Genomic DNA, 26324 nt, shown 5'->3' on the forward strand with positions numbered 1-26324 from the left:
TGTTCTGTATGGTTTCAAACGTACCTTTTTCTGGCAGCGACTCTGCAGTGCGAATATCTAAAATCAAATACAAAAATTAAAATGAGGTTTTTCTTTTAATTCAGCAAAAATATGTCATTACTTACTCAGGGATCAGCAAACTATGGCCCATGACCCTGTTTTTATAAAAAATGTTTTACTGGAACTTAGCCACACTCATTCATTGATGTATTGTTACAGCTGCTTTCCTGCTACAATGGCATGTGACAGAGACCATATGGCTCCCAAAGCCTAAAATGTTTACTAGCTGGCCCTTTACAGAAAAAGTTTGCTGACCTTTGATTTATTGTAATCATCGTTATTAGTGCTCACAAACATACACCCTGCTTGTTTTTTTTTAAGCCAAGAAGTTTCTATTCAGTCCCAGCACTGTGCTGCAATAAACATAGAGTAAAATATAAACCCTGCATACAAGGAACTCACAGTTTTGTTGGGATCTTATATGGAGTTTGTCCAGCAATGATAATCTGCCTGACTCTTTGTAAGGATTTTAAAATCAGCATCTTCTCACCTTTGTGATCTCATGGGTCTTGGGGAATGAGCAACAGCTTCTCCATCCAAAAAGTTAGAGAGTTTCTGTTTTAAAACTTTCTACTGTAAAAACACATCTTTTAAGTAGATGTTATATCAAAATGTGAACTCTTCTATTTTTGATCTAGGTAAAGATCCAGAGAAAGGTATAGAGAATGAACCAGAGGAAGATGAAGAAATGGATTTGTGAGTAAAAGAACTGCCTTGATGTCCTACTGATGCTCATTCACTCTGATAGACATGAAAAAAATCACAACACTGTTACTAATAGCAAAACCATACTTTTAAAAACCAGACTTGTTCTTTTTTTTTTTTTTTTTTTTTTGAGATGAAGTCTCACTCTGTTGCCCGGGCCAGAGTACAATGGCGTGATCTCGGCTCACTGCAACCTCTGCCCTGGGTTCAAGCAATTCTCTTGCCTCAGCTTCCTTAGTATCTGGGATTACGGGTGTGTGCCACCACACCTGGCTAATTTTTGTATTTTTAGTAGAGATGGAGTTTTGCCATGTTGGCCAGGCTGGTCTCGAACTCCTGACCTCAAGTGATCCAGCTGCCTCTGCCTCCCAAAGTGCTGGGATTACAGGCGTGAGCCACCACCCCCGGCCCAGACTTGTTCTTTTAATATAAAAATAATGCCATTTAACATTGCATTAAACTGTCGAAAATATGTATTATTGTGTTTTTATGAAGACACTTCTTTTAAATTGATGCATATCAGATGCACAAATTTTCAGAATACAAGTGATAATTGAATATAGTCATATAATTTGTATAGTGTACTTGGGATAACCATCACTTTAAACATAAAGATACATCTTTAAGAAAGACGGTTAAGAGTGTTTGTTCTCAGGATAGAAGCAGTGGGCGGCATGGAAGGAGCACTTAGAAAACTTAGAGTTTTCTCTGTAGTCCTCGATGTAGCCTCAGTTTGCACAGGCACTTTTCCCGTCTGTAAAATGGGGATATTTAAATTGCTCCACTACCTTGGAAAGCTGCTGCGAAGGATGAAACAGGTGTCATCTGCATTATAGGAAACTTTAAAGTCCTGTAAGACATGAGGTGTTTCTGATTTGTTCTTGATATTTAAAAGCTAGTGATAACTTGGGCACATTATTTATCAGGCTTAGCCATGTTTTTCTTTTTTTTTTTTTTCTCTCACACAGAGTTGAGACTCACACTGTGGGGGTTTCAAACATTGGTGCCCACACCTGCAGTGTTTTCTTCTTCATTCCCAGCTCAAATCAGTCAACAGGGCCGGTGATTCTCTCTTCCTATTTCTCCCCTCCTCTTTCGTTCCTAGTTTAATCACTCAAATTACAAATGTTTCTCTTCATATCCTCATGAATTCTACTTCATCACAGGTGTCTACAGAGCACATAGGGGGTCTGTCTCTTCCACCACAAAGTTCAGCTCTTTAGCCTGGCACTCTCTGTGAAAGGATCCTACATTACCGTCCAATTTTATTCCCATCACCCCCTGACGTGAGCCCTTTGCTCTAATTGAAACACATTCTTAGTTGCTGCCTTTAATCAGGCTGGGCCTTTTCCTCTTCTGTTCCAGCTTCTATAATTCTCTTCATCCTTTGGGATCCTAAAACCTCATGTCTGAAGCCTTCTCTAGCAGTCCAGGCCACAGCAATCCCTCCTTTATAATACTGACATCTAGAAATTGCTGTAATTATTATAGACATTTTCCCACCATCAGTGACTAGAATTTTCTAGCTTAGATTTCTAAAATTATTGTTTTTTTAAATTACTAAACACTAAGTATGTTACTGATGATTAAGTTAAAATGTGACTTTTATGACACATTATGCTTGCAACAGGGAATCACATCTTCTTGTCTACAGCAAATATACATAAGCCTAGATTATATTTCCTGAGGCCAAACATAAACCTTAAAAATTCCGAGTAGCAGTCACCAGAATGAAGGTTGCTGGTTTACATTCCTAGTTCTATTTGCTTGAGGGAAAATGATTTTTTGCCCATTAGGTGATCAACCTGGGTGACACAAGAAAAATCATAGTCTTTGAGTTGACTTATAATGATTTTTTTTCTCATATCAGAGAAAGAAGGAGCTGAACTATTCTCTGACTTGTTTGGTGCAGAACACAACAATAATGTCAGAATCTATCTGAATACTCTCTCAACTTGGATTTTAAAACCTTTAAATGCTAAAGAAGTCAGTCAACATTAGTTAAGGTAGAATCAAAATGAAGAATTACTCTCTGACTTTACCTACCTGCCTCCATTTTACATATAAAGCCTTTTTTTTCTTGACACGGGGATAGCTGCCATAATCCTTCAGGGATCCTCAAGGCAACACAATGATGGGGCTTGAAGTAGTCTGTGTCTGACTTCCAAATGCCCCAGTTTGACTGGTCTGTGGGAGTTCCATCAAACCACTTTATGGTTTCATCTGTGAGAAAATTGCTGACTCATTATGAATTATGTGCATGGTTATCAAACATACTAAGACTGGAATTAACCATAAAAAGCAGCCCCTGAATTTTTTTATTTTTTTATTTTTATTTTTTTATTATTATACTTTAAGTTTTAGGGTACATGTGCACAATGTGCAGGTTAGTTACATATGTATACATGTGACATGCTGGTGCGCTGCACCCACTAACTCATCATCTAGCATTAGGTATATCTCCCAATGCTATCCCTCCCCCCTCCCCCCAACAGTCCCCAGAGTGTGATGTTCCCCTTCCTGTGTCCATGTGTTCTCATTGTTCAATTCCCACCTATGAGTGAGAATATGCAGTGTTTGGTTTTTTGTTCTTGCGATAATTACTGAGAATGATGATTTGCAATTTTATCCATGTCCCTACAAAGGACATGAACTCATCATTTTTTATGGCTGCATAGTATTCCATGGTGTATATGTGCCACATTTTCTTAATCCAGTCTATCATTGTTGGACATTTGGGTTGGTTCCAAGTCTTTGCTATTGTGAATAGTGCCGCAATAAACATACGTGTGCATGTGTCTTTATAGCAGCATGATTTATAGTCCTTTGGGTATATACCCAGTAATGGGATGGCAGCCCCTGAATTTAATGAGACTCTTGAACTAATACATTCAACTCAGTAAATACAGTGATGTACTCAACATCAAAAGGTAGGCATTAATAAAGTTGCCTCTTTATTTTAGGTACAGTGTTCTTATTTAGGTCATTTAGGTTATCATGTTTCTTAATGTGACAGTTTGAATTTTGAAATATTCCATATATATATATAATCGATTTAAAGAAATCATTTGATAAACAAAACTAATCGAGTAAAGAAAAATCCTTTGAAGTCCTAACATCTTCATCATTACAAAATGGCTCACTTTCTAAAAAGATTTTACAGTGAATTTCTTTAATACCAAGCCAGCCATGTACCAAGGGGGTAGGGGCGGTAGGAGAGTCCATCCCATGTGTGGGCAATAGTGTATTGTCTGAAAATAATTTAAAACTAACAATACAGCTAACTAAAAGTTGGTCTGCTTTTTATTATCACCATCTGCTTGAAATTCTAAACAATGTTGGTGATTAAAATACTCCTCCTCGAAAGGGTAGGCTCACCCCCAACCTTGGTACACCACTGTAACAAGCTCTCCATACCAATTAAAATAATTTTCTTCACAAGTACCTTTCAATAACCATCAATTACATAAAGAAAAGAATACTATGCTTCCATTTTATTACAAACTCTGGTTTTTATGAGTAGCAAATAAGAATCCTAACAGCACAGTTCATCATGGAAACATTTCCATAACTCTATTGTGCTTTTATAACATTTAGAAACCTGGGATATTTTCCAGTAAATATGGTTTTGGTATGCAATGACTAAGTCTGTGAACACAAAGTTCCAGCCAAGCATCTTCCTGCTAAGGGTAAAGATAAACATGTTATTGTTTGTTTTTATTTTTGGTGTTCTGGGATTATTTTAAAAGACAAAAGGGTAAAGAAAAGGGTTGCAATGTTGTTTTTGGAAGAAATGGCTTTAGGCTTCATGCTATTTTTTCTCAGAAAACGTATCCAAGGAGAGTTTTCTGGCTCACAGATGCCATTATCATCAGCTTTAACAACCATGTATTTATTTATGTCCTCTCCTCTACCCAAATCACTTACTGTTACCATCAAATTGAGCATTCAACCAAACCATCTGGACAGAAGAACCAAAAGCAAACAGCTCTTCTAGGAGAAATGCATTTTCAGCCTCATCCTTGATTGTTAAAAGATTAGAACCTATAAGAGAGACAAGTAGCAAAGGAATATTTGTGTTTACACATAAATATACTTTAAAAAATGTTTCCTATATTATTAATTGTAAAGCTCAGGTTTTGAAAAGTGAAAATTTCCATTATAAAGAAGAGACTTTAAATTAAAAAAGTAAAACCACATTTTTTAAAAGATACAAGCTTGCATGTCAGAAGTTAAGGCATAGAATATTAATTTTAGGGAACATTCAAAATTCATAATGCAAATGCATGCAAAAGGAACGTTTTCTTCAGAAAGTGCAGTATGCTGAGACATCATCTTAGGTTTCCAAATTCTACACTGGACATTGTTTCATATAGTAGCTGTCCTCCAAACAAGCAATTTCAATAGTATTTATTTTTTCAATAGTTTAGTTTTTGTTGCTCCTAAAGTCACTAAATAATGGGATGAATAAAGAAATCCACATTGTTTACTGAAATGGCAAGAAGGAGCACATGAAAGCATTTTTACCATCACAAAAACAATTACCTTCCTTTTTGCAAAATTCATGAGCAGCCTCAAAACTCATACTGTCTAGGACTGTAGAAAAACTGTAGCAATTACTTTTAAATTTTATCCAGGGAATAGATGTTTCTGAGCACAACTCTGGGTGTTCAGATTGTCTTGTTTCTGTGAAGAAAAGCCAGTTATGATTTCAGGGTGGTGACTGGGTTTATTTATTGAGATAAATATTACATTACATTCTATAAAAGATCAAGATAAATATATGTAACAAGATTTTCATGGTAATACTCTGAAAGATTGGGTTTCATGTAAATGATTATAAAACTAGGACCAGTTTATAGCATTTCTGACAGAAATAATCTTTACCTAAACATAACAAGATATGTTAAGGCACAGCTTTGTAGGCTTAGTTTGGGTGCTGCCTGGGTGAGGGTGGCTCTTTCATGTTTACAATTAGCATCCTAAAGGTTGGAACAAGCAGGGGCTATGACTCCCAGAGAGAGTGGCAGCTGACTGATGCTGGTAAAAGAGATTTCCAAATGTATGCATTTCATGCAGTGCTGTGTATCACAGATTTGAAAAGTCCTTACCCACTAATAAACCTGTGAAAGAAAATAATGCATTCAATAAAGTATCATAACATAGCATAACATAAAATAAATAAGGGAACTCCAGGGGGACTTTATTTCAGAGAGCAAGCATGAGAGTTAGACACATCCATGCTGAGATCCCGGCTCCACCACTTACTAGCTGCGTGACCATGGGCATGTTACCTTGCACTTGGTTTCTTTATCTATAAAAGAGAGCTAACAACAAAACCTTTAAAAATATTTTTTTTAATTACAAAAAACTTTTTAAAAGACAAAGTCTCACTCTGTCACCTAGGCTGAAGTGCAGTGGCACAATCACAGCTCACTGCAGCCTCAAACTCCTGGGCTCAAGTGATCCTCCAGCCTCAGCCTCCCAAGTAGCTAGGACTACAGGCACGTACCACCAAGCCCAGATAATTGAATTTTTTTTTTTTTTTTTTAACGAGTCTCACTGTGTTAACCAAGCTGGTCTCAAACTCCTGGCCTGAAGAGGTCCTCCTGCTTCTGCCTCCCAAAGTGCTGGGATTACTGGTGTGAGCCACACAGCCACCTTCCTTACAAGTTGAGAAGTTTCAATGAGTTAGAGCCTGACACTTCTTAAGCATTCAATAAATGCATTGTTATTGAAAGGACAAGATTCCAAGAAAAGGCAAGTGCTAACAAAAAAAAAAAAAAAAAAAAAAAGGAAAAAAGGGAAGGACAGCTTTTATGGTGTTTTAGAAGCAGAATTAGCTTTTCCAAGATATATGTGGCTATCATTTACATTTAATCCTGAATTGTTTTGATCTAAAAATATATAATTTGTATGTTATTTGATACAGTACCCAGAATGTAAGTAAATACATGCACTTTTACTAAATGAGAGATTTAAAAGGAGGCCAGCTTGTGTTAGTGAATTCTATGCAGGAAACTTGATTTCTACTCTTGGTACTGGTGATGGACAGCTGTGAGACACTTAGGAAACTATTTAATGCTCTGAGTTTACATTTCATTTTTAATAAAGGGGTTAGGCCAGGTGAACTTTAAGTGTAAATGAGATATTATGTAAAGTGCAGAGCCAGATATCTAGTAAATATCCAAACAATATCACCATCATCATTATTGTAGCTCTGGAATCCTATCAATCTTTGATTTAAACATGAATCCTCAAAGTCCTCCACACATGCTTGAAGCCCATGTTTCTCATCTAATTTCCCACCCCTCCCTTACGCCTAACCTGCATTCAGGCAAATCCCAACATCGGCTTTGTCTTACATAAGCCTCGTCCTGTCTTCCTTCCCCATTTTCATCCAGCTTTTCTCCTCAGAATGCCTTTCCATGTCCCATTATTACCCATCTACACCCACCTATTTATCAAGGCCCATCTGCACTGCCATGTCCTTCAAGAAGCCTTTCTACCTTTCTCCAAATGAATACAATGTATTCTTTTTCTTGATAACCCCCATAACATTTGCTACCTCTCTTATATCATTTTGTAGTTCTGTTATTCTTTACATCACCAACCAGACCAGAGGCTTCTTGAAGAGAGACTTCTTACTATACTCATCCTCATATCCTTTGCTTAGCACAGTGTCTTGCATACAGTAGTTACATAAGGTATATTTTTGAGTTGAATAGAATTGAACCTACCAGGGGGCACATGACAAATGGCACCTTGCAGAAATGACTCGCAGGCTGTGCTATGCCAGCGTCCGTTGCTGTCGGCAAAAACGCAGTCACCAAGGAGGGAGGACTCCTCATCTTTCCAAAAAGTGAAAGAAGATTTGGTGCCATCAGACCAGTCAAAATTAAGACCATTCTGTGGAGGAAAACTGAGCCATCATTTCCTTGCCACGACTGCTGGCAGCATCACCCAATGTTATCTGAGCATGCTACAATTCCCATATCGATTGCTATTTCTGCACACCTTTTTAAAGAGGGGCTAGGACATCTGTGAATACAGCTTGACAAACAGGAACATCTGCCACAAATGAGATCTTTTTTGATTTTTAGGAATTCTTGGCTCCCTGCCACAATGATTTTCTAGTGAGCAATCGGCGTGAAATTGGACCAGTACCTTGTCTTTTACAGTGAAATACATTTCAGATTGATCAAATATTCAAACATAAAATTGAAAACATAAACATGTTAAAGAAAACCTGGTTAAATTTTTTTATACTGTTGGTGTGGGGAAAACCTTTCCAAGTCATAGAAAATCCAGAGGCTATAAAGCAAAACTGACTACATAAAGTTAAAACATTCTGTACTACATGATGCAATAAATAATCATGAAATATCATTCATTTATCTCTCCCACTGGCAAGGATTAGAATTTTGAGAATACCTGGTGTTGACAAGGATGTGAAAAAACTAGACATTATCACATACTGTTGTTGGCATGTAAATTGGTGCAAACTCTTGGAGGGCAATTTGGTAGTACTTGTCAAAATTTTAAGTGTACGCAGCAATTTTACTTCTAAAAAATTATCCTACTGGCACAAGGATATTTGTTGTGCATTGTTTATAACTGTGAAAAACTGAGAAGAACCCAAATGTCTATTCACAGGAGAATGGTTTAATAAGTTGTGGTATATCCTTATATGCTGCGTTCTAAAGAATTCATGAGATTTTTATGTGCTGACATGTGAAGTTGTTAAAGATATATTAAATTAAAAAGCAAGTTTAAAGACAGCATGTAGAATAGGATCTCATTTGTGCTTGAAAAACAATGTACATATTCTTCCATTACATGAATATATATGTGTATACATGGAAAATTTCTAGATGGCACACAAGACAGTGTTCACAATTACTAACATTAGGCAGTAGAACTAGGGGTCAGGATAGACTAGTTTACTTTTCACTACTTTGAGTGTACAATATTTTATTTAAAAAAACGAAAATAACGTATTCTCTAAAACACATCCCTAGAGGAAAATGAAACCTCAAGTGCTTAATTACAAGGGGTACTAAACTAATTAATAATCACATTTCTAGACAAGAAGCATGATTCGTTTTTTCTTGGGGATTCATTAAATGCCGCAAATTCCCAAATGCAGTGCTTGAGTTTCAGCTGTGTTCCAGTGCACATGCAAGGCAGTATCGGGGTACTTGGAAATTTTCAGAGAACCTTTGAATGGTATTAATTTCCAGACATTAGGCAAGTGGATGTTTACCCTAAAGAGGTGTGCACTCTTATTTTGTAGTCATAGGCTGTTCATAAGGTTGGTCAGGTAATTGCATAAACCAATTATTTAAGTGTTATATTTATTATTATTTTTGGGATCTTTTTTTCAGTGCTAATTTCAGTGGCCAGATCATGAAGGAGGTAGATGCTAAACTTAATTATTCAAGGATATCTCAAGGGAGTTAGGATACCTACATCTGTGGTGAACAGTCCAATCCAGTGGGCATATCCTAGCCGGTTGAGGACAACAGTGAGGAAGGACTGGTGATACTGGTCTGTGATGCTGACCAGTTGTGCTTTGTGCATCAGGCAGGTTTTTATTGCTGCATACCAAGTCATATTTGCATTAATTATTTTGTAAGTTCTGTTTCCATATTCTAAGGTATTGGGCATTGGATACATATCAGATGTATTTACACCATGTCCAGAAGTATCTAGAACAAGAACAGCAACAAAAGTCATTTGCAGCATCTGGATGACAAAGGAAGAGGCAAAGCTTAGCATAGATCCTTGTCACTATGATCCATGTTGATCAGAGTGCTTTCTTCTGGAATTGACTGTTTCAAAACAAAAACACTATCTGAAAGTGTAAGTGATGCGAAAAAATGAGAACACTCAGGAAATTTAATGAATTGTTTTTCAAAAACATAAACATAGATTGAACCATTTCTAGAAGATTTCCCAGTTTTGACCATCCTTTATCAAATTGACTGCTTTTTGGTGGAACTGATGGTGATCTTCTTAGGTGGGTTTCACTCCACTAACTACACTTGGCTTAATCCACACTGCTGTGGCAGAACTTAATGCTTATTAATAGCAGAGAGGCACATGTTACATAGTCATATATTGCATTGCAAACCTAATATTACAGGTGCATATTATCAGGTAAAATACTCGATTACACTTTTGAGACTGATAGTCACTATTATGCTTAATGTTTGCATGTATAAATTCTAAAAGGAATTTTTGAAAAATAAAGTTAATAAACTCTTAGAAATACACACTGTTCTTATAAACAGTTACTATTAATATGTCACCTGTCACAGTCAAAGTTTATAAATTAAAAGGCAAGGTTTTCCCACACGTTGTCAAGCATTGGTGCTTGAGCATCTGTGAGTGGCTGTGATCATGTGAAAACCAAGCCTGTGTTTATGAACACGTGTTTCCTCGCTAATATGTGCATTTGCCTTTCTGTTTACATAGAACATATGTTCTATATGTTATGTACTAGGATATGTATAGAACATATGTTAGGATATGTATAGAACATATGTTCTGTATGTTATGTACTAGGATAGACTAAAGGTTTAGAAAACCTAAAGGACAAAAACAAGGTAAGAGTTTTTGTACCTTCTCATCCAAAGTGACTTGAATTTCTGTGTACTGGTTTTACTACATTTGGTGTTGGAAAGAAGCATGTGAGGTGTGGATAGGTCATGAGGCTGGGACTTAATCCTATTCCTGGCCCTAACTGGCTAAGAGCTCTTGGGCAAATTAACCTTTCTAAACCTCAAATTTATGGTCTACAAGAGATGATGAGGGTCTCCCTTGGAGGGGTGTGGATGGAATTGAACGAGATATCCACACAAGGCACACACTATTGTATGGAGACACAGAAAGCATCCTATGAATGTTGCTTCTTGCTCCACTCTCCTCCTCCGGTCATACTCCCCCCAGTAAAAATGGCAAAGTGGGAAACTGACCTTTATCTGAAACCATTACCTCAATACAGCAGCTGTACATATGGAAAAACCAAAGTAAAATGAATCTCTTTAATTTCTGTAAATTGTGATGGATCACACTTTTATCATATTTTTATTCTTTGCTATTAGTCTGTGCCCAGCCTACGTGCCCAGTGTAATGGTTATTCATACAAAATCAAAATAATATCAAAGTAGCTATTTTAAAATGCTAACAATTCATAACATTAAATGACATTCTTTGTATATGTTACCCAAATGCCAATTTGACTGTTTTTTCCCCACTGAGTTATATGTCTGTATTTTTACATATATAAATTTCTCCGTATGTAATTGATTCCGTTAAGTTTCAAAACAAGTGATTTTGAGCAGCATGGTTTTGCCACCCATTGCCCTGAAAAAGAAAGATCTATTGGAAACCAAGTTCTAAACTGGGGAGTCTTGCTTTGCCCTTGTGTCTCTTCTTATTCAGTTTCTTAATTTTTTTGGCAGATAAAAGACTTTGGACTCAAGCCCAATGTAAGCACATATGTATCTGACAAACAGAGAAGAGGAGCAGAACTTGAATATTTATTGTTGGCTACAATAACTAGTGTAGTTGAACAATACTTTCTGGAAATAATAGAAAAAACTATATCGTTTGTTAAATATATGCTAGAAGTATGCTAAGTGTTATACATACATAGAGTGTGTGAGATGGCTATTACCACATTTTGCAGATGCAGAAATCATGATCACAGAAGATAAGTAACCTTGACTGAAGCTTATCTACAAAGAAGGGTGGGAACCCATGTGTGGTAGGCACTCCAGTGCCTATGCTCTCAATCACCACTATTTTGTACTATCTCTAAAGGAAAATCTACACTGTTAGTCCCAAAAATACCAAAGAGAGAAAGTGATCAGAGGGCACATTCCAAGAATAAATCAACATCAAGGTAGTGGAATAGAATCATTGTGTTTAACTGAGACACCTTGAGTGTGTTATTTTTGTTTTGTTTTGTTTTGTTTTCCTGGAGACAGAGTCTCACTCTGTAGCCCAGGCTGGAATGCAGTGGTGCGATCTCGGCTCACTGCAACCTCCGCCTCCCGGGTTCAAGCGATTCTCATGCCTCAGCCTCCCTAGTAACTAGGACTACAGGCACCTGCCACCACGCCCGGCTAATTTTTTGTATTTTAGTAGAGACGGGGTTTCACCATGTTGCTCAGGCTGGTCTTGAACTCCTGAGCTCAGTCAATCCACCCGCCTTGGTCCCCCAAAGGCTAGGATTACTGGCGTGAGCCACCGTGCCTAGCAAGGATGACTTATGTTTTTAAGCCTCAAGTTCCTCATCTGTAAAATGGGAGACTTTTACCTACTTCATAGAACTGTCTTGAGGATTTTGTGGCATACCGCACATACACTCAAGGCACAGGGTCAGGTACATCATAAGTGTGTAAGTACCTGGCATGCTCATATTATTTCTTTCCCTACAAGGCTCTGCTGTACCCATATTACTCTTGCTGTTACAGATCTAGTATCATTTTTTCAGTTCCTGACCACTATAATGTTTAAGTGGTAACTGAGAACCAGAAATGGAGCTTCTCTGGCACTGCTTTTTTGAGGATGAGTTGATAGTAACATTAGAGACTTCACACGTATGCCACATTAAGAAGTAAAATTCCTATTCCAAATAAGTATATATATATATATATATATATATAAAAATATATGCTAGGCTGCCCAGAGTTCCATACAGCTCTAGACACCAACTATGGCTTTCTTGGGTGGTGTGGACAGGGATACCCAGCATTCAGTAAAAGCATGAGCTGTTGTTGTTTTTATTTATAGTACTCAAGGTCAGTTATAGTGCATTCACACTATTCATTGACCCTGTTGGCTATTTGTAATAGTGTGGCTTTGGCATTTCACACAGAAACCATTTGGGGGTTCCGCCCATCAGATCTAGAAGCTTGCTGCATGCCACATTTAGCCACAGAGACCATTTTCAGGGTTCCAAAAAAGGAGCAAATATGAGTTGGTTTATTTCCCTGATTCTTTCCCAACATTTTCTCAGTGACCTTTAAAAATTACCTGAACAGATACATAATCCCAGAATGAAGCAGTAAAGCCATTTAATATGACTAAGATAGATACATAAATTTGGTCATCACTCAAGTGGCCTCGGCAGTCCTTAGAATCCCACTAAAGGGCATAAGCCTAGGGTAGAGGAGATTAAATAACTAAACTTATGTAAAGCCAAAGAAGAAGTGCCTGACACTGTTAGCCAGGAAACTTAGCTACACAGCTGTGTAAAACCAACATGAAAGAGAAGGATGGACTTTGGAAATGAAAGGAATAAAAACCCAAATATTTCTTACCTTGCATTTTTTCACAAACAAACCCATAGCCTTCCTTTCCACAGTCTTCAAAATACCATTTTCCAGTGAAATGAAAATTAGGATTACTTGAGAGTAAGGCACAGAGAGGAATGTGTTTCTGAACTTCAGTGGTATTGTGACTTGGAATCTTTAAAATAATACACGTTATCAAAAGTATGATAACATATAGCATTATTATAACATTAAAATTTTTATTAAGACATTATTTTTAAAATTAAGACACCATTATTCCTTTATTCACATTTAATAAACTTATTCACAAGTCATTTCATAACCTACAAAATAAACAATTATTGTGATGAGTAAAGTAATTATATTAATGGAACACATAAAATTACATTAAAAATTAATATATTAATAAAAAACTAATATAAATTTATACCTACAAAATATAGGAAATAAAAAAAGCTTTAGTAAACAAGTCTTGAATAAAATATCTTGCCAAAGTGATCTCCAAAAAATAAATCTTAAAACTTACATTTATTATATCAAATGGAGACCAGTTAGAATATACCACAGGCTTTCCATTTAGCCATGTTTCATAATCATCATTTTGTAAACCTATCCACACACTGGTGGTCTGGCCAAAAAGATTCATAGTAATGAAAGCTGAAAAACAGGAATACATTATCTAATTTAATACTGTAGAAAGCATTTGGGTAATCACTGCATCCTATTTATAGCTATGATTATATTTAAATGCCAGCAAAACATAATTATGAATCATTTATAGGAATTTGTTACTTTATCCTTGTTAAGGTAATGCAGTTTCTTTCACTTTTGTTTTAGTTTCAATTGACAGAAATCAGCTGGATAACCTGAGATTTCATCATATCATTAACAAAACAATTTCCAGTGTTCATTAATTACCTTTCTAAACAAAAGAGGATTTATCTGCTATATTTAAACTAAAGTATATAATTGATTAAATATCAAATAAAAGCATGTAGGTAAATGTAAAGGGATCTAAAAATCATACCATGCAATTACATGTAGATCATACTTTTTAGCCATTTTGAAATATAGGCCATGAATATGTCCTTATTCTTTCCACTGCTACTGGTGAGAGACAAGGCTCCAATACCCAGCAGTTTATAAGCAATGCAGTACACTAACTTTTACAGATATCATGAAATAAAACCTATGGGTCAAACTGAAAACTCATGTATCATCAGCAACACAGTATCTTAAATGTTGATTTGGGAATGTTAGTATAGGTGGGGGGGATATTTTAATAAATACTTGAATAAAAATGGTTATCTTGGCCTGGTTGGATCTTGAGTACTCTACCTTGCTCCACCTCACTTTCAATGGCGACCAGGGTGCCCCCTTCTTCAGCACAGAAATGTTGAGCATGCGTCCAGTTCTTCCAACTGCTTGGGTCTTTGGGGATATTCAGCAGAAGGCACTATCAAAAAATGTCAAAACAAAACATTCATTTCTGTATCTTTCTAAGTGAATTAAAAATTTCCCAAAGACACTGAATATCAGCTTTGAAAATTCTTTATAATTTTCTTGGGCAGAAAGAACTCATTTTTCTTTCAACTCCTCCAAAGGTGTTACAGTAAAACAAAGAGGAGCAGCTTTCAGGGTGAGTTAATGACTTGCCTGCATTTGCAGCAGGCAGGAACAGAAGCAGGGATGCGTTTTGTCTTGTGAAATGTCAGAACAGTGCCTTCAGCACAATGAAAAGTAGTATTCTTCCTAAAAAGGAGCCACTCTGATTGCAAAGTTTACATGGGCACATTTAATCTAAAAAAAAAAAAAAAACAAAAACATTCTGGGGGTGGCAATGAACAGCTTAGTTCAATTTTATTTACAAACACACTTCCTTACTTTAAGTGAGAGAGAAATAATGGGGAGTCAAACACATCAGGTATTTAAATTCACTAAATACTTGAGTCAGCCATTTGGTCACTAAGTCTGTTGGGAAGAGCCAGAGAAGAAAAATAAATGATCCCAGTGGGACAGAAAGCAAGGGTATGACCAAAGAAACCTGGGAAGAAGTAGAAATGAAGGGGAAGGTTGGCCATCAATGTTAGAGGGAACACAGAAAAGGTTGTGGAATTTGGCAATAAAAGTTGAGTGTTATGCAAGAGAGAATCATGTCTGCATCATGGCAGAGGTTTCTTTTCTTTTCTTTTTAAATTTTTTTTGAGATGGAGTCTTGCTCTGTTGCCCAGGCTGGAGTGCAGTGGTGAGATCTCAGCTCACTGCAACCTCTGCCTCCTGGGTTCAAGTGATTCTCCTACCTCAGCCTCCTGAGTAACTGGGACTACAGGTGCGCACCACCATGCCTGGCTAATTTTTGTATTTTTAGTAGAGATGGGGTTTCACCATGTTGGCCAGGATGGTCTTGATCTCTTGACCTTGTGATCCATCTGCCTTGGCCTCCCAAAGAGTTGGGATTACAGGTGTGAGCCACTGCTCCCTGCCACAGAGGTTTCTTTCTTATGGGATGAGAAATGGAATGATACATACTTGGCAGGACAGGCAGGGTTGAAGATAAGTTTGTTTGTTTTTCCCCGAAAGTTCGATGAAATTTAAGAATGTTGGTAGGAACAGATGGAGTTTGGTGAGAGGAAAAGATAGAAGAGAAAGGTTATAATGGATCAGGCAAAATTCCAGAGAGGTCAGGAGAAACTTTATGCAAAGGATGTTTCATCTGGAACTTGCTGGGGATTCTTCTCTCATAATCAATTCTCTCATCAATGAACACAGATAACCCTAGTCATTGATAGATCAGATCCTAAGATCTCGCCACTACAGGATAATTCTAGGTTAGCGTGGAAACCTACACTTGAAAAAGCATCCTTTCCTACCTTATTTTGAAATGATATCTGATATAGTTTGGATGTCTGTTCCCTCCAACTCTCATGTTGAAATGTAATTCCCAGTGTTGAAGGTGAGGCCTGGTGGGAGGTGATTGGATCATGGGGCAGATCCCTCTTGAAGGCTTAGGACCATCCCCTAGGTGATCAATGAGTTCTCAGTTCATGCGAGATCTGATTGTTTAAAAGTCTGGAACCTCCTCTCACTTCACCCTCTTGCGCTTGCTCTTGCCATGTGACATGCTGGTTCCCTGTTATCTTCTGCCATGATTGTAAGCTCCCTGAGGCCCTCACCAGTAGCAGGTGCCGGCACCATGCTTCTTGTACAGCCTGCAGAACTGTAAGTCAAAATAAACCTATTTTCTTCATCAGTTACCCAGTCTCAGGTATTCCTTTATAGAAATGCAAGACTGGTCTAATACAATATCTTTCCCCATCATTCTTTAATTTCCAAATTTTTCAGTTCTCCACCCCTTCCCCACCATCATACACCCCTTAAAAGCAGAGAGACTAAGTCTTACTCCTCTTTGAACATCACACCAGAGAAGGCCCCTAGTAAACATTTATTAAGCAAAATAAAAGCCCCTAAAATGGTTGTCAAATGACATTGTCAGTCATTCTAAATTTAGCTCAGTGGTTCTCCAACAGGACAATTTTGCCCCTCAGGGTATATTTTGATAATGCCTGCAGATATTTTTCACTGTTACAGTTGGGGAGGGGATTGCTATTGGCAACTAATGGGTAGAGACAAGGATGCTGCTAACCATTTGCAAAGCACAGGTCAGGTCAGTCTTTCAAAAGAAAGAATTATCTGACCCCAAATGTCAATAGTGTAAGGTAATTCTTTTTAAAACTCAGTCCTGATCATGTCACCCTTTAGTTTAAACCCTTCCGGAATTTTCCACTACTCTTAGGATAAAAACCAGAAACACTGAACTAGCTTGAGGTTGAGTTGCCAACTAAGAGAGAAAATACATTTTCAATTCTTCTGGTCCTTTTTGTCTTGTTTGCTTCACAAATAAACTGAATTGGCTTTCAAGGAGTTTAATTTTATAACAACTATCCTTTTATCTATTTCCTTTCATTTTGCCTCTTTCCTCTAATTACAAATTCTAAAGAGTGGCACATATTAATTATTGGGAAGTCTTATCATTTAATGTGAATTCACCTTGTGTTCAGATAGTTACACTAATGAACCATTCATAAATACCAATGAACCTCATTGGTTCAGTTAGCTCAATAAATCTCTCCAGAAAAACATTTCCTCTGCTTCCTCTATGTTTGCCTCAGCCAGGATTTACTAGCTTGACTACGGAAGTGTGGCCTGCCATTACCACGACTTCATTGTTTCTAAAAATATAACATATTTACTAACACACTCCGAAATTGTGTCATTAATAATTAAGGCAAAGCAGCAAGATGAAGTACAGCATCCTTAATTTAAAATTGTTTACTTACTAATTTGCAAAATGTGATCAAGTTTAATGCATCTCTGATTATTACTGTGAATTAATGGGGTCCTACTGTATTCTAAATGGGTTTTCAATATAAAATTCTTTTTTGTCTCAAAATCATTTCTAGCTCAATATTTGAAAATGAAATTCAGTTCCCTCCAAACTTGGTCCTTTCCCAGTGTTCCTACTCACAATGAATGGCACGGTCTGCATGCACTTATACACATACAATAAGCCTGAAACCTCAGAGGCATCCTTACCTTCCCACTCCATCTCCCCAACAGCCATACCATTTGGACATCTCATCTCCCAAAAAGCCCCCTCACCCATCCCCATTCCCACTGCCTCATGGTCTCTGCCACCACTATCTTAGCCCAACCTACTAATCTCTTGCCTGCACTACAGCAATAGCTTCCTAACTGCCCTTACCTTTCTCACCCTTGCCCTTCTTCCATATATCCTTGGCACTACATCTAGAGTAGCTTTTTAAAATTTGGTCCTGGTCACGTCCTTCTTTAGTTTTAAACCTGTCAAGGGTTTCCCACTGCTCTTAGGATAGAGGCCAGAAGTCCAACACGGTATCACCCTTTCCACTTCTTTTGTCTCACCTTTGGCCACTCTAGTTCTCTATGCTTCCTTTAGTTTCTTAAATATCATACTCCCACCTTGCTGCAGGACCTTAGCACATGCAGCTCCCCCTATTTTTAATGTTCCCTGCCTTTCTGACCACTTCAGTCAGGTCCTCTGGCTATACACTTTTCTAGAACCACATAGCTTTCCTTCATCATGTACACCACAGTTTTAAATTACACAGCCATTTTCCTGATCGATTTACTAATGTTTGTTCTCCCTCTAGTGTGTAAGCACCAAAAGAGAAGGGGCTGTGTCTGTTTTTCCTCACCACTGAATTCCCGACATCGAGATAGTAAATGAATGAATGAATGAAGTGCTCCAATTTGAATAAATTCCAAAAAGAGGTGAGAGTATTTTTAAGAAAAAACTATGTTATGCACAAAATCAAATATTGACTAATCCCAAACTAGACGGTGCAAAGCAGCCATTACCACTCAATCCAGGTCTTGAATAAAAATATGTAAGTAGAAGCACAAGAGTTAATCACACACACACACTTAGAATTTCTTCCTCCCACAGATCTGCTGGGACAAGTATCTTAGATGACTCATTCTTCCTGGGTAAACCCCTGGTCAAACCTCTGTTACATTGTCAAACACAGAGAAAACTATTTATGAGACATTAGAAAAGATGCTTAATTTCTGTGTATCTCAGTTTTAAAACCCACTTTTAAAACCCACTTAATTTGCCAATAAAGTGGGATTTTTTTCCTTAGAAATAACCAATAAAAATTAGTCCTAGGAAATTCACAAACAATAAGCAAAGTTTAATGGGACATAATATATTGGAACTCATTTCAGAATTGTGAAGTAAAGAAGGTCCATCATTGTTATCTCCCAGTTTTCCTTCTGTAGCTTTATTTGTTAATAGGGAAAAACCATCCCACCGCTCTCAGCTATCAACTCTCCTATTAACAGTTTTTCTAATAATCTGATAAACTTACTTGTTTCAAGATGTTGATGACAGATGAGGCAATCTCAAAAATATTTCCCTTTTAAAAATAAAGGAAAGTGTTGAGACAAAGGAGAGAAACTCCAGTGGTGGAATTTTAGGCATTAATGCGCAGGAGAAGGCACTGTGGGTGGGGAGACATGCATGGTGACTCTGACATTGTGCCAGGTGAATTGCCACCTACTTATGAAGCCTGCTGTGATGATATCCTTTGTAATCAAATGCTCCTAATGCCTTGAAGAAAGAGTTGTGGAACTATGACTGTTGAATTGCTGGGTAAATATTGGCCACACATTAGAATAACTGAGGGAGCTTTAAAAAAATACGGATGCCTGGATCCCATGCAGATCAGCTAAATCAGAATCTTCAGGACGTCTCCTGCACTGTATGTTTTTAAAAAGCTCACCTGCTGATTCTAAATATTTGACCAGGGCTGAAAACTACTGATCTAGCTGTTAGTTATCAATAATTTTTTTTTATAACTCTGAGCTACATGAGGGTGTTTTAATCATGCCCCAGGGCTAGCTTCAGAAGGCGCCTCCCCTCCCCGCCATTCTCATGCACATATTTATTCCCCTCTCTATTCCTTTCATGGGAAGCATTCACTTGCTCTTTTGCCCTGGGTCTGCTCCACCATCACTGCCACCATTCCCATAGATACACACTCTCTACGTGTGTACAGGAGGACACATGGGATGGAGCTGAACTGTGTGGGTAAAAATCAAGTTTGGGGGAAGGATAATAGCAAAAGGCTGAACCAGAAACAACTATTCCAGGTTTCTAAGAATTATTTATCAAATGCTAAGGATTTGACTTGTCATTAATTTCCTTAAAATATCCTCTTTTAATCCTAGAACAAAACCTGGGCAATACCATTCAGGACATAGACATGAGCAAAGACTTCATGCCTAAAACACCAAAAGCAATGGCAACAAAAGCCAAAATAGACAAATGGGATCTAATTAAACTAAAGAGCTTCTGCACAGCAAAAGAAAGTATCATCAGAATAAACAGGCAACCTACAGAATGGGAGAAAATTTTTGCAATCTATCCATCTGACAAAGGTCTAATATCCAGAATCTACAAAGAACTTAAACAAATTTACAAGAAAAAAACAAACAACCCCATCAAAAAGTGGGCCAAGGAGATGAACAGACACTTCTCAAAAGAAGACATTATGCAGTCAACAGAAATATGAAAAAATACTCATCATCACTTGTCATTAGAGAAATGCAAATCAAAACCACAATGAGATACCACGTCAGGCCAGTTAGAATGGTGATCATTAAAAAGTCAGGAAACAACAGATGCTGGAGAGTATGTGGAGAAATATGAACACTTTTACACTGTTGGTGGGAGTGTAAATTAGTTAAACCATTGTGGAACACAGTGTGGTGATTCCCCAAGGATCTAGAACTAGAAATACCATTTGACCCAGCAATCCCATTACTGGGTATATACCCAAAGGATTATAAATCATGCTGCTATAAAGACACATGCACACATTTGTTTATTGCAGCACTATTCACAATAGCAAAGACTTGGAACCAACCCAAATGTCCATCAATGATAGACTGGATAAAGAAAATGTGGCACATAAACACCATGGAATACTATGCAGCCATAAAAAAGGATGAGTTCATGTCCTTTGCAGGGACATGGATGAAGCTGGAAACCATCATTCTCAGCAAACTAACACAGGAACAGAAAACCAAACACCACATGTTCTCACTCATAAGTGGGAGCTAACAATGAGAACACATGGACATAGGGAGGGGAACATCACACACCAGGGCCTGTTGGGGACTGGGGGCCTAGGGGAGGGATAACATTAGGAGCAATACCTAATGTAGGTGACGGGTTGATGGGTGCAGCAAACCACCATGGCACGTGTATATCTATGTAACAAAATTGCATGTTCTACACATGTACCCCAGAACTTAAAGTATATAAAAAAATCCTCTTTTACACATGAGAGGAGGCATGAGTTAGTAACTAGGACAGTTGTATTCATGCTTTTGGGTTGTTCACTATCTGTACCAGAAATGTGATTTGGAGATTAGCTAGGCATTCCTTTATGCCTGTTCCCTAGAGACCATGCCAGGATAAACTTGTTCTAACAGTTGTGAAAAACTAATTGTCACATACTGGAGTGAATTCAACATGGATCAACAACCTAAATATAAACGCTAAAACCATGAAGCTCTTAGACGAACACACAGGGGCAAATCTTTATTACCTTGGATTTGGCAGTGAATTCTTAAGTATGATACCAAAAGCACAAGTGACGGAACAAAAAGTAGATAACTGGGTTTCATCAAAATTAAAAACTTTTGTGCATCAAAGGACATTATCAAGAAAGTTAAAAGACAACCTACAGAATGACAGAAAATATTTATAAATCATATATTGGATGGGGTTTAATATTTAGAATATATAAGGAATTCCTATAACTCAACAATAAAAAGGCAAATGATCCAATTTAAAAATGGACAAAGGACTTTAATAGACATTTTTCCAAAGAAGATAAACAAATGGCTAACAAGCACATGAAACGATGCTCAACTTCATCAGATAATAGAGAAATGCAAATCGAAATCACAATGAAATAACACCTAACGTGCTCTAGGATGGCTATATAATAGCCAGAGTTGGCAAAGATGTGGAGAAATTGAAACCCTCACACACGGCTAGCAGGATTGTAAAATGGTTTGGTCGCTGTGGAAGAACATTTGTCAGTTCCTCAAAAAGCTAACTACTGAGTTACCATATGACCCAGCAATTCTATTTGTAGGTATACATTCAAAAGAATTGAAAATAGGGACTCAAACAGAGACTTACACACCAATGTTCATTGAAGCATTATTCACAATAGTCAAAAGGTGAAAACAACCCAAGTGCGCATCAACAGATGAATGAATAAACAAAATATGCAATATTCACACACACACACACATGCCCGTGCCACACAGGAATATTATGCAGCCACAAGAAGGAATGCAATTTTGATATATGCTAAAGCACAAATGAACCTTGAAAACATCATGCGAATAGGCCAGACACAAGGACGAATATTGTATGAGTTCGCTAATATGAAATATCTAGAACAGGCACATTCACAGGGATAGAGAATAGATTAGAGGTTACCAGGGGATGGGGAACAGGAAGTTAGTGCTTAATGGTTACAGAGTTTCTGTTTGGGATAGTGAGAATGTTTTGGAAATAGAGATGATGGTTGTATAACATTGTGCATGTAATTAATGCCATTGAATTGTACACTCAATAATGGTTAAAATGGCAAATGTTATGTTACATTATTTATGACCATAAAGATGCTTTAAAAAACTAATTGCCAAAGGTTTTAATAAAAGACTTAGTAACACTCAGTGTCTTATTGAATATTAGCTACAAGTTTCTCATACTAAAATGTGAAAATAATTTATACCTGGTAGAAAGATTTTATAGTTTGAGAAAATAGGAAGTATAAAGTATCAATGATTAAAAAATAGTGTACCTCATTGCTATAGTAAAGTTTTAGAGTAAATTACACTATTCTAGAAAATATCTCATGGTGTCACTGAGCTCACTGTGTCATAGGGCTAAGCTGACATGGCAACCCTTTTTTTTTAAAAAAAAAATTATTAAATACTTCATTTTTTAAAGAGCAGTTTTAGGTTCACAGCAAAGTTAAGAGGAAGGTACAACTTTGGGAGACCAAGGCGGGCGGATCACCTGAGGTCAGGAGTTTGAGACCAGCCTGGCATGATGAAACCCCGTTTCTACTAAAAATACAAAAATTAGTTGGGCGTGGTGGCAGGCACCTGTAACCCCAGCTACCTGGGAGGCTGAGGCAAGAGAATCACTTGAACCTGGGAGATAAAGGTTGCAGTGAGGGGAGATCATGTCACTGCACTTCAGCCTGAGTGACAGACTGAGAATCCATCTCAAAAAAAACCAGGAAGGTACAGAGATTTCCCACCTGATCCACACATACACAGCCTCCCCCATTATCACATGCCCCATCACCCCAGAATGGTACATCTGTTACAATCGATGAACCTGCATTAACACATCATAACCACCCAAAGTCCATAGTTTACATTAGGGTTCACTCTTTGTGTTGTACATTCTATGAGTTTGTACAAATGTCTAGTGACATGCATCCACCATTGTGCTATCATACAGAGCATTTTCACTGCCCTAAGAATCTTCCACAACTTCATCCTTCCCTCCCTGCAACACCTGGCAACCACTGATCTTTTTACTGTCTCTCTAGTTTTGTCTTTTCCAGAATGTCATATAGGTGGAATCATACAGTATTGTAGGCTTTTCAGATTGGCTTCTTTCACTTAGTAATATGAATTTAAGTTTCCTCCATGTGTTTTAAAGGCTTGATAGCTAATTTCTTTTTAGTACTGAGTAATATTCCATTGTGTGGTTGTACCAGTTTATTTATTCACCTACTAGGGACATCTTGATTGCTTCCAAGTTTTGGCAATTAAGAATAAAGATGTTATAAATATTCATGGACACGTTTTTACGTATACATAAGTTTTCAACTCCTTTGGGTAAATACCAAGGAGTGTGATTGCTGGATCAAATGGTAAAAGTATGTTTAGTTTTGTAAGAAACTGCCAAACTGTCTCCCACAGTGGCCATACCATTCTGCATTCCCACCAGGAGTGAATGAGAGCTCCTGTTGTTCGGCCTCCTTGCCAGCATGTAGTGTTGTCAGTGCTCTGGATCTGGGCCGTTCTAGTAGCTGTGCAGTGGCAAATCACTCATTGTTGTTTTAATTTGCATTTCTGGAGTGGCAGTCCTTAAGTGCCAACGTGAAGTGGCAGGCATAGGAAAGGGGCAAGACCACCAGACTCAGGGTCAGAAAACAAAAAGTGCGTCTTGGCCTGATGCGTATTCACTGTGAAGTTTCAGAAAAGTCACACAATTTTGTTAGCATCTGTCTTCTCATATGTAAAATGAGGATAGTAATTCTATATATTTTTAAAATTCAGTGATATAAGAAATAAACATACAATCAATTAGCTAAGAGGGGACGTAACTCAAATGTCCACCAATGGATGACTGGATAAACAAAATGTAGTATATCCATACAATGGAATATTGTCCAACCGTCAAAAGGAAGTCCTGTCGCATGCCAGTGTGGGTGAACCTTGAGGACATTATGCTAACTGAAATAAGCCAGTCACAAAAAGGCAAATACTGTCTGATTCCACTTACATGAGGTATCTAAAGTAGTCAATTTCAAAGACACAGAAAGTAGAACAGCAGTTGCCAAGGGGTTCAGAGTAGGAAGAACAGGGAGTCGTTTAATGGGTACAGTTTCAGTTTTGCAAGATGGAAAAGGTCTGGAGATTTGTTGAATGACAGTGTGAGTGATACTTAACACTAGTAAACAGTAAACAAAAATGGCTAGAATGGTGAATTCTATATTGTGTGTATTTACCAGATATTAAAAAAATTTAAAAGTCAGTGCCAAATGTCTGGTGGGTACTCAATGAATGTGTGAAAAATCCAAGTGGCCTCATTTCTCAAATTAACAATGGGAGGAAGATCACAAAGGAGAGAAAGCCCTGCCAATATAACTGAACACTTAGATTAAAAATTGGCTGTCCACAATTGAAGAGGAATTTCATATTAGCATATGAAATGATGACACAGTTTGGGTTTTTTAATTTTCTAAGAGTTAAACAATTATAATTTGGGATGCATTTTAATTACTTCCACCTAAGGCCTATAAAGTTATTTTATTATAAAATATGAAGAGTGGAGGGAGACTAGGCCTTAATTGAAGGCAGCATCAGAAATAATAAATCTGGTTTAAAATATCCCCACTGGCAATTTTTTTTTTCTTAATTCAAATCTGCATGGAAGCACCAGCTTTATGAGGCTTAAGATGACATTGACCAAGCTAAGTTATTAGTCCCTCAATTCACTAGTGGGCAGAGCTCTATGCCGGCTCCAGGCAGGGAAAACACAAGAGTAGGAGATGGAGTCTGGGTCCTCTGAAATTTACAGCTTATTTGGGAGCAGAACCTAGACACACAGGCATGCAGGCACATACATACACGTGCACACACACGCACGCACATGAGCACACACACACATGCATATGCACACACACATGCATACATACATATACATACATATGTTACACCTAATGAAACATTCATACAGCACAATAAATGACTATGCCAACAGTAAAACTGAGTATAGAAACGAGGGGCAGTGTCCAGGCTGTTTTTGACAAAAATCTTTTGTTCCAAAAGATTTGTTACTAAACGGAAAACTCAAATTTCTTGAAAGTTGTGACAAAAAAATTCCAGGTCCTATGAACAACTCACAGCTTTCAAAAGCCACTTTCACTTTTTGAACACTTTCCAAAATTAGTGTCTACAAAAGAGAAACAAAGGCAACTTTTGAAAAACAAGCTTACCTTATAGTTAAAATATAGCCATCCTTTGGGACACGTTCCATGTTGTTTTGGTGTATCTTTCTTTTTCTCTATGAGCCAAACCTTTTTTCGCTTACAGATACTAGGCATAGAAACTGAACACTCTTCACTACCCCAGAGTCCTGGAGGAGAAAATGGGTTAGAAATGGCTTAGGAACAATGGCGATTCTTTGAAGGCATTCTCTATTGATCACTATTTTTATGAGGCTACGGTTTTTCATAATTTATTTTTTAAAACCTAGAAACTGAACTAAACTACTGATCTTAGATTTCTCTAGGGACAACAGCTAACTGGGCAAGGCCAACTCAGTAATTTTAATTTAAGAATGTAAAAATTTTGCAAATTAAAAAAATCTAAATAAATACTGCAATTTGAATCATAGAACTGATTAAAATCTTAAGAATATTTGACTTGTGTAGCAAAAGAATACTTTGTAGGGTAACAATTTCATTTTAAAATGTTCAATTTCAATGTACAGAGAGGAAAAAGATTCTAAAACAGTAGATAATTTCTACTTTATAATTCTTTAGAAAATATAATAATTTAGAAAAATTAACTCAAGAACTTCCAAGAAAACAGCATTTAATACTGATCCTTAAGTAAACCAGACTCACATATAGACATGTCTTCAGTAAGAAATATCCTCAAATCCTTAGCCTCCGACAAACTAACTGCTTTTTTTTTTTTTAATTTAGAAGAGCTATATTTTCAGAATAAGGATTATAGAATGCATTTTATTGGCATCCAAGTCATAAATTCCAGAACAGGGCAGAATGCATGCCAATTGCAAGGGCAGGCTCAGTTTTCTAGATCAGCAATATGAGCCCAAAAGATGTTGGCATTTTGAAGAAAGGGCTGGAA

At 37.3% G+C, this 26324-nt stretch overlaps 1 protein-coding gene across 3 annotated transcripts in view; it reads right to left on the reverse strand.

Moving 5' to 3' along the window:
• Positions 1 to 26324, reverse strand: part of PLA2R1 (phospholipase A2 receptor 1) — a 130880-nt gene that overhangs the window by 9274 nt on the left and 95282 nt on the right. For 2 of the 3 annotated variants that reach the window (XM_063595200.1, XM_057301420.2), the window contains exons 20-29: positions 25445 to 25584; positions 14412 to 14529; positions 13600 to 13730; positions 13101 to 13248; positions 9238 to 9476; positions 7506 to 7674; positions 5311 to 5451; positions 4693 to 4809; positions 2812 to 2988; positions 25 to 57 (exon numbers count right to left, since the gene is read on the reverse strand). In XM_063595200.1, the coding sequence (XP_063451270.1) occupies positions 25 to 57; positions 2812 to 2988; positions 4693 to 4809; positions 5311 to 5451; positions 7506 to 7674; positions 9238 to 9476; positions 13101 to 13248; positions 13600 to 13730; positions 14412 to 14529; positions 25445 to 25584 (1413 nt within the window). The remainder of the gene's footprint in view (positions 1 to 24; positions 58 to 2811; positions 2989 to 4692; positions 4810 to 5310; positions 5452 to 7505; positions 7675 to 9237; positions 9477 to 13100; positions 13249 to 13599; positions 13731 to 14411; positions 14530 to 25444; positions 25585 to 26324) is intronic. The other variant, XM_057301422.2, reaches the window with a different exon arrangement.

Source organism: Pan paniscus, chromosome 13, assembly GCF_029289425.2.
Source record: "Pan paniscus chromosome 13, NHGRI_mPanPan1-v2.0_pri, whole genome shotgun sequence".
In the NCBI taxonomy this organism is placed as follows: domain Eukaryota; kingdom Metazoa; phylum Chordata; class Mammalia; order Primates; family Hominidae; genus Pan; species Pan paniscus.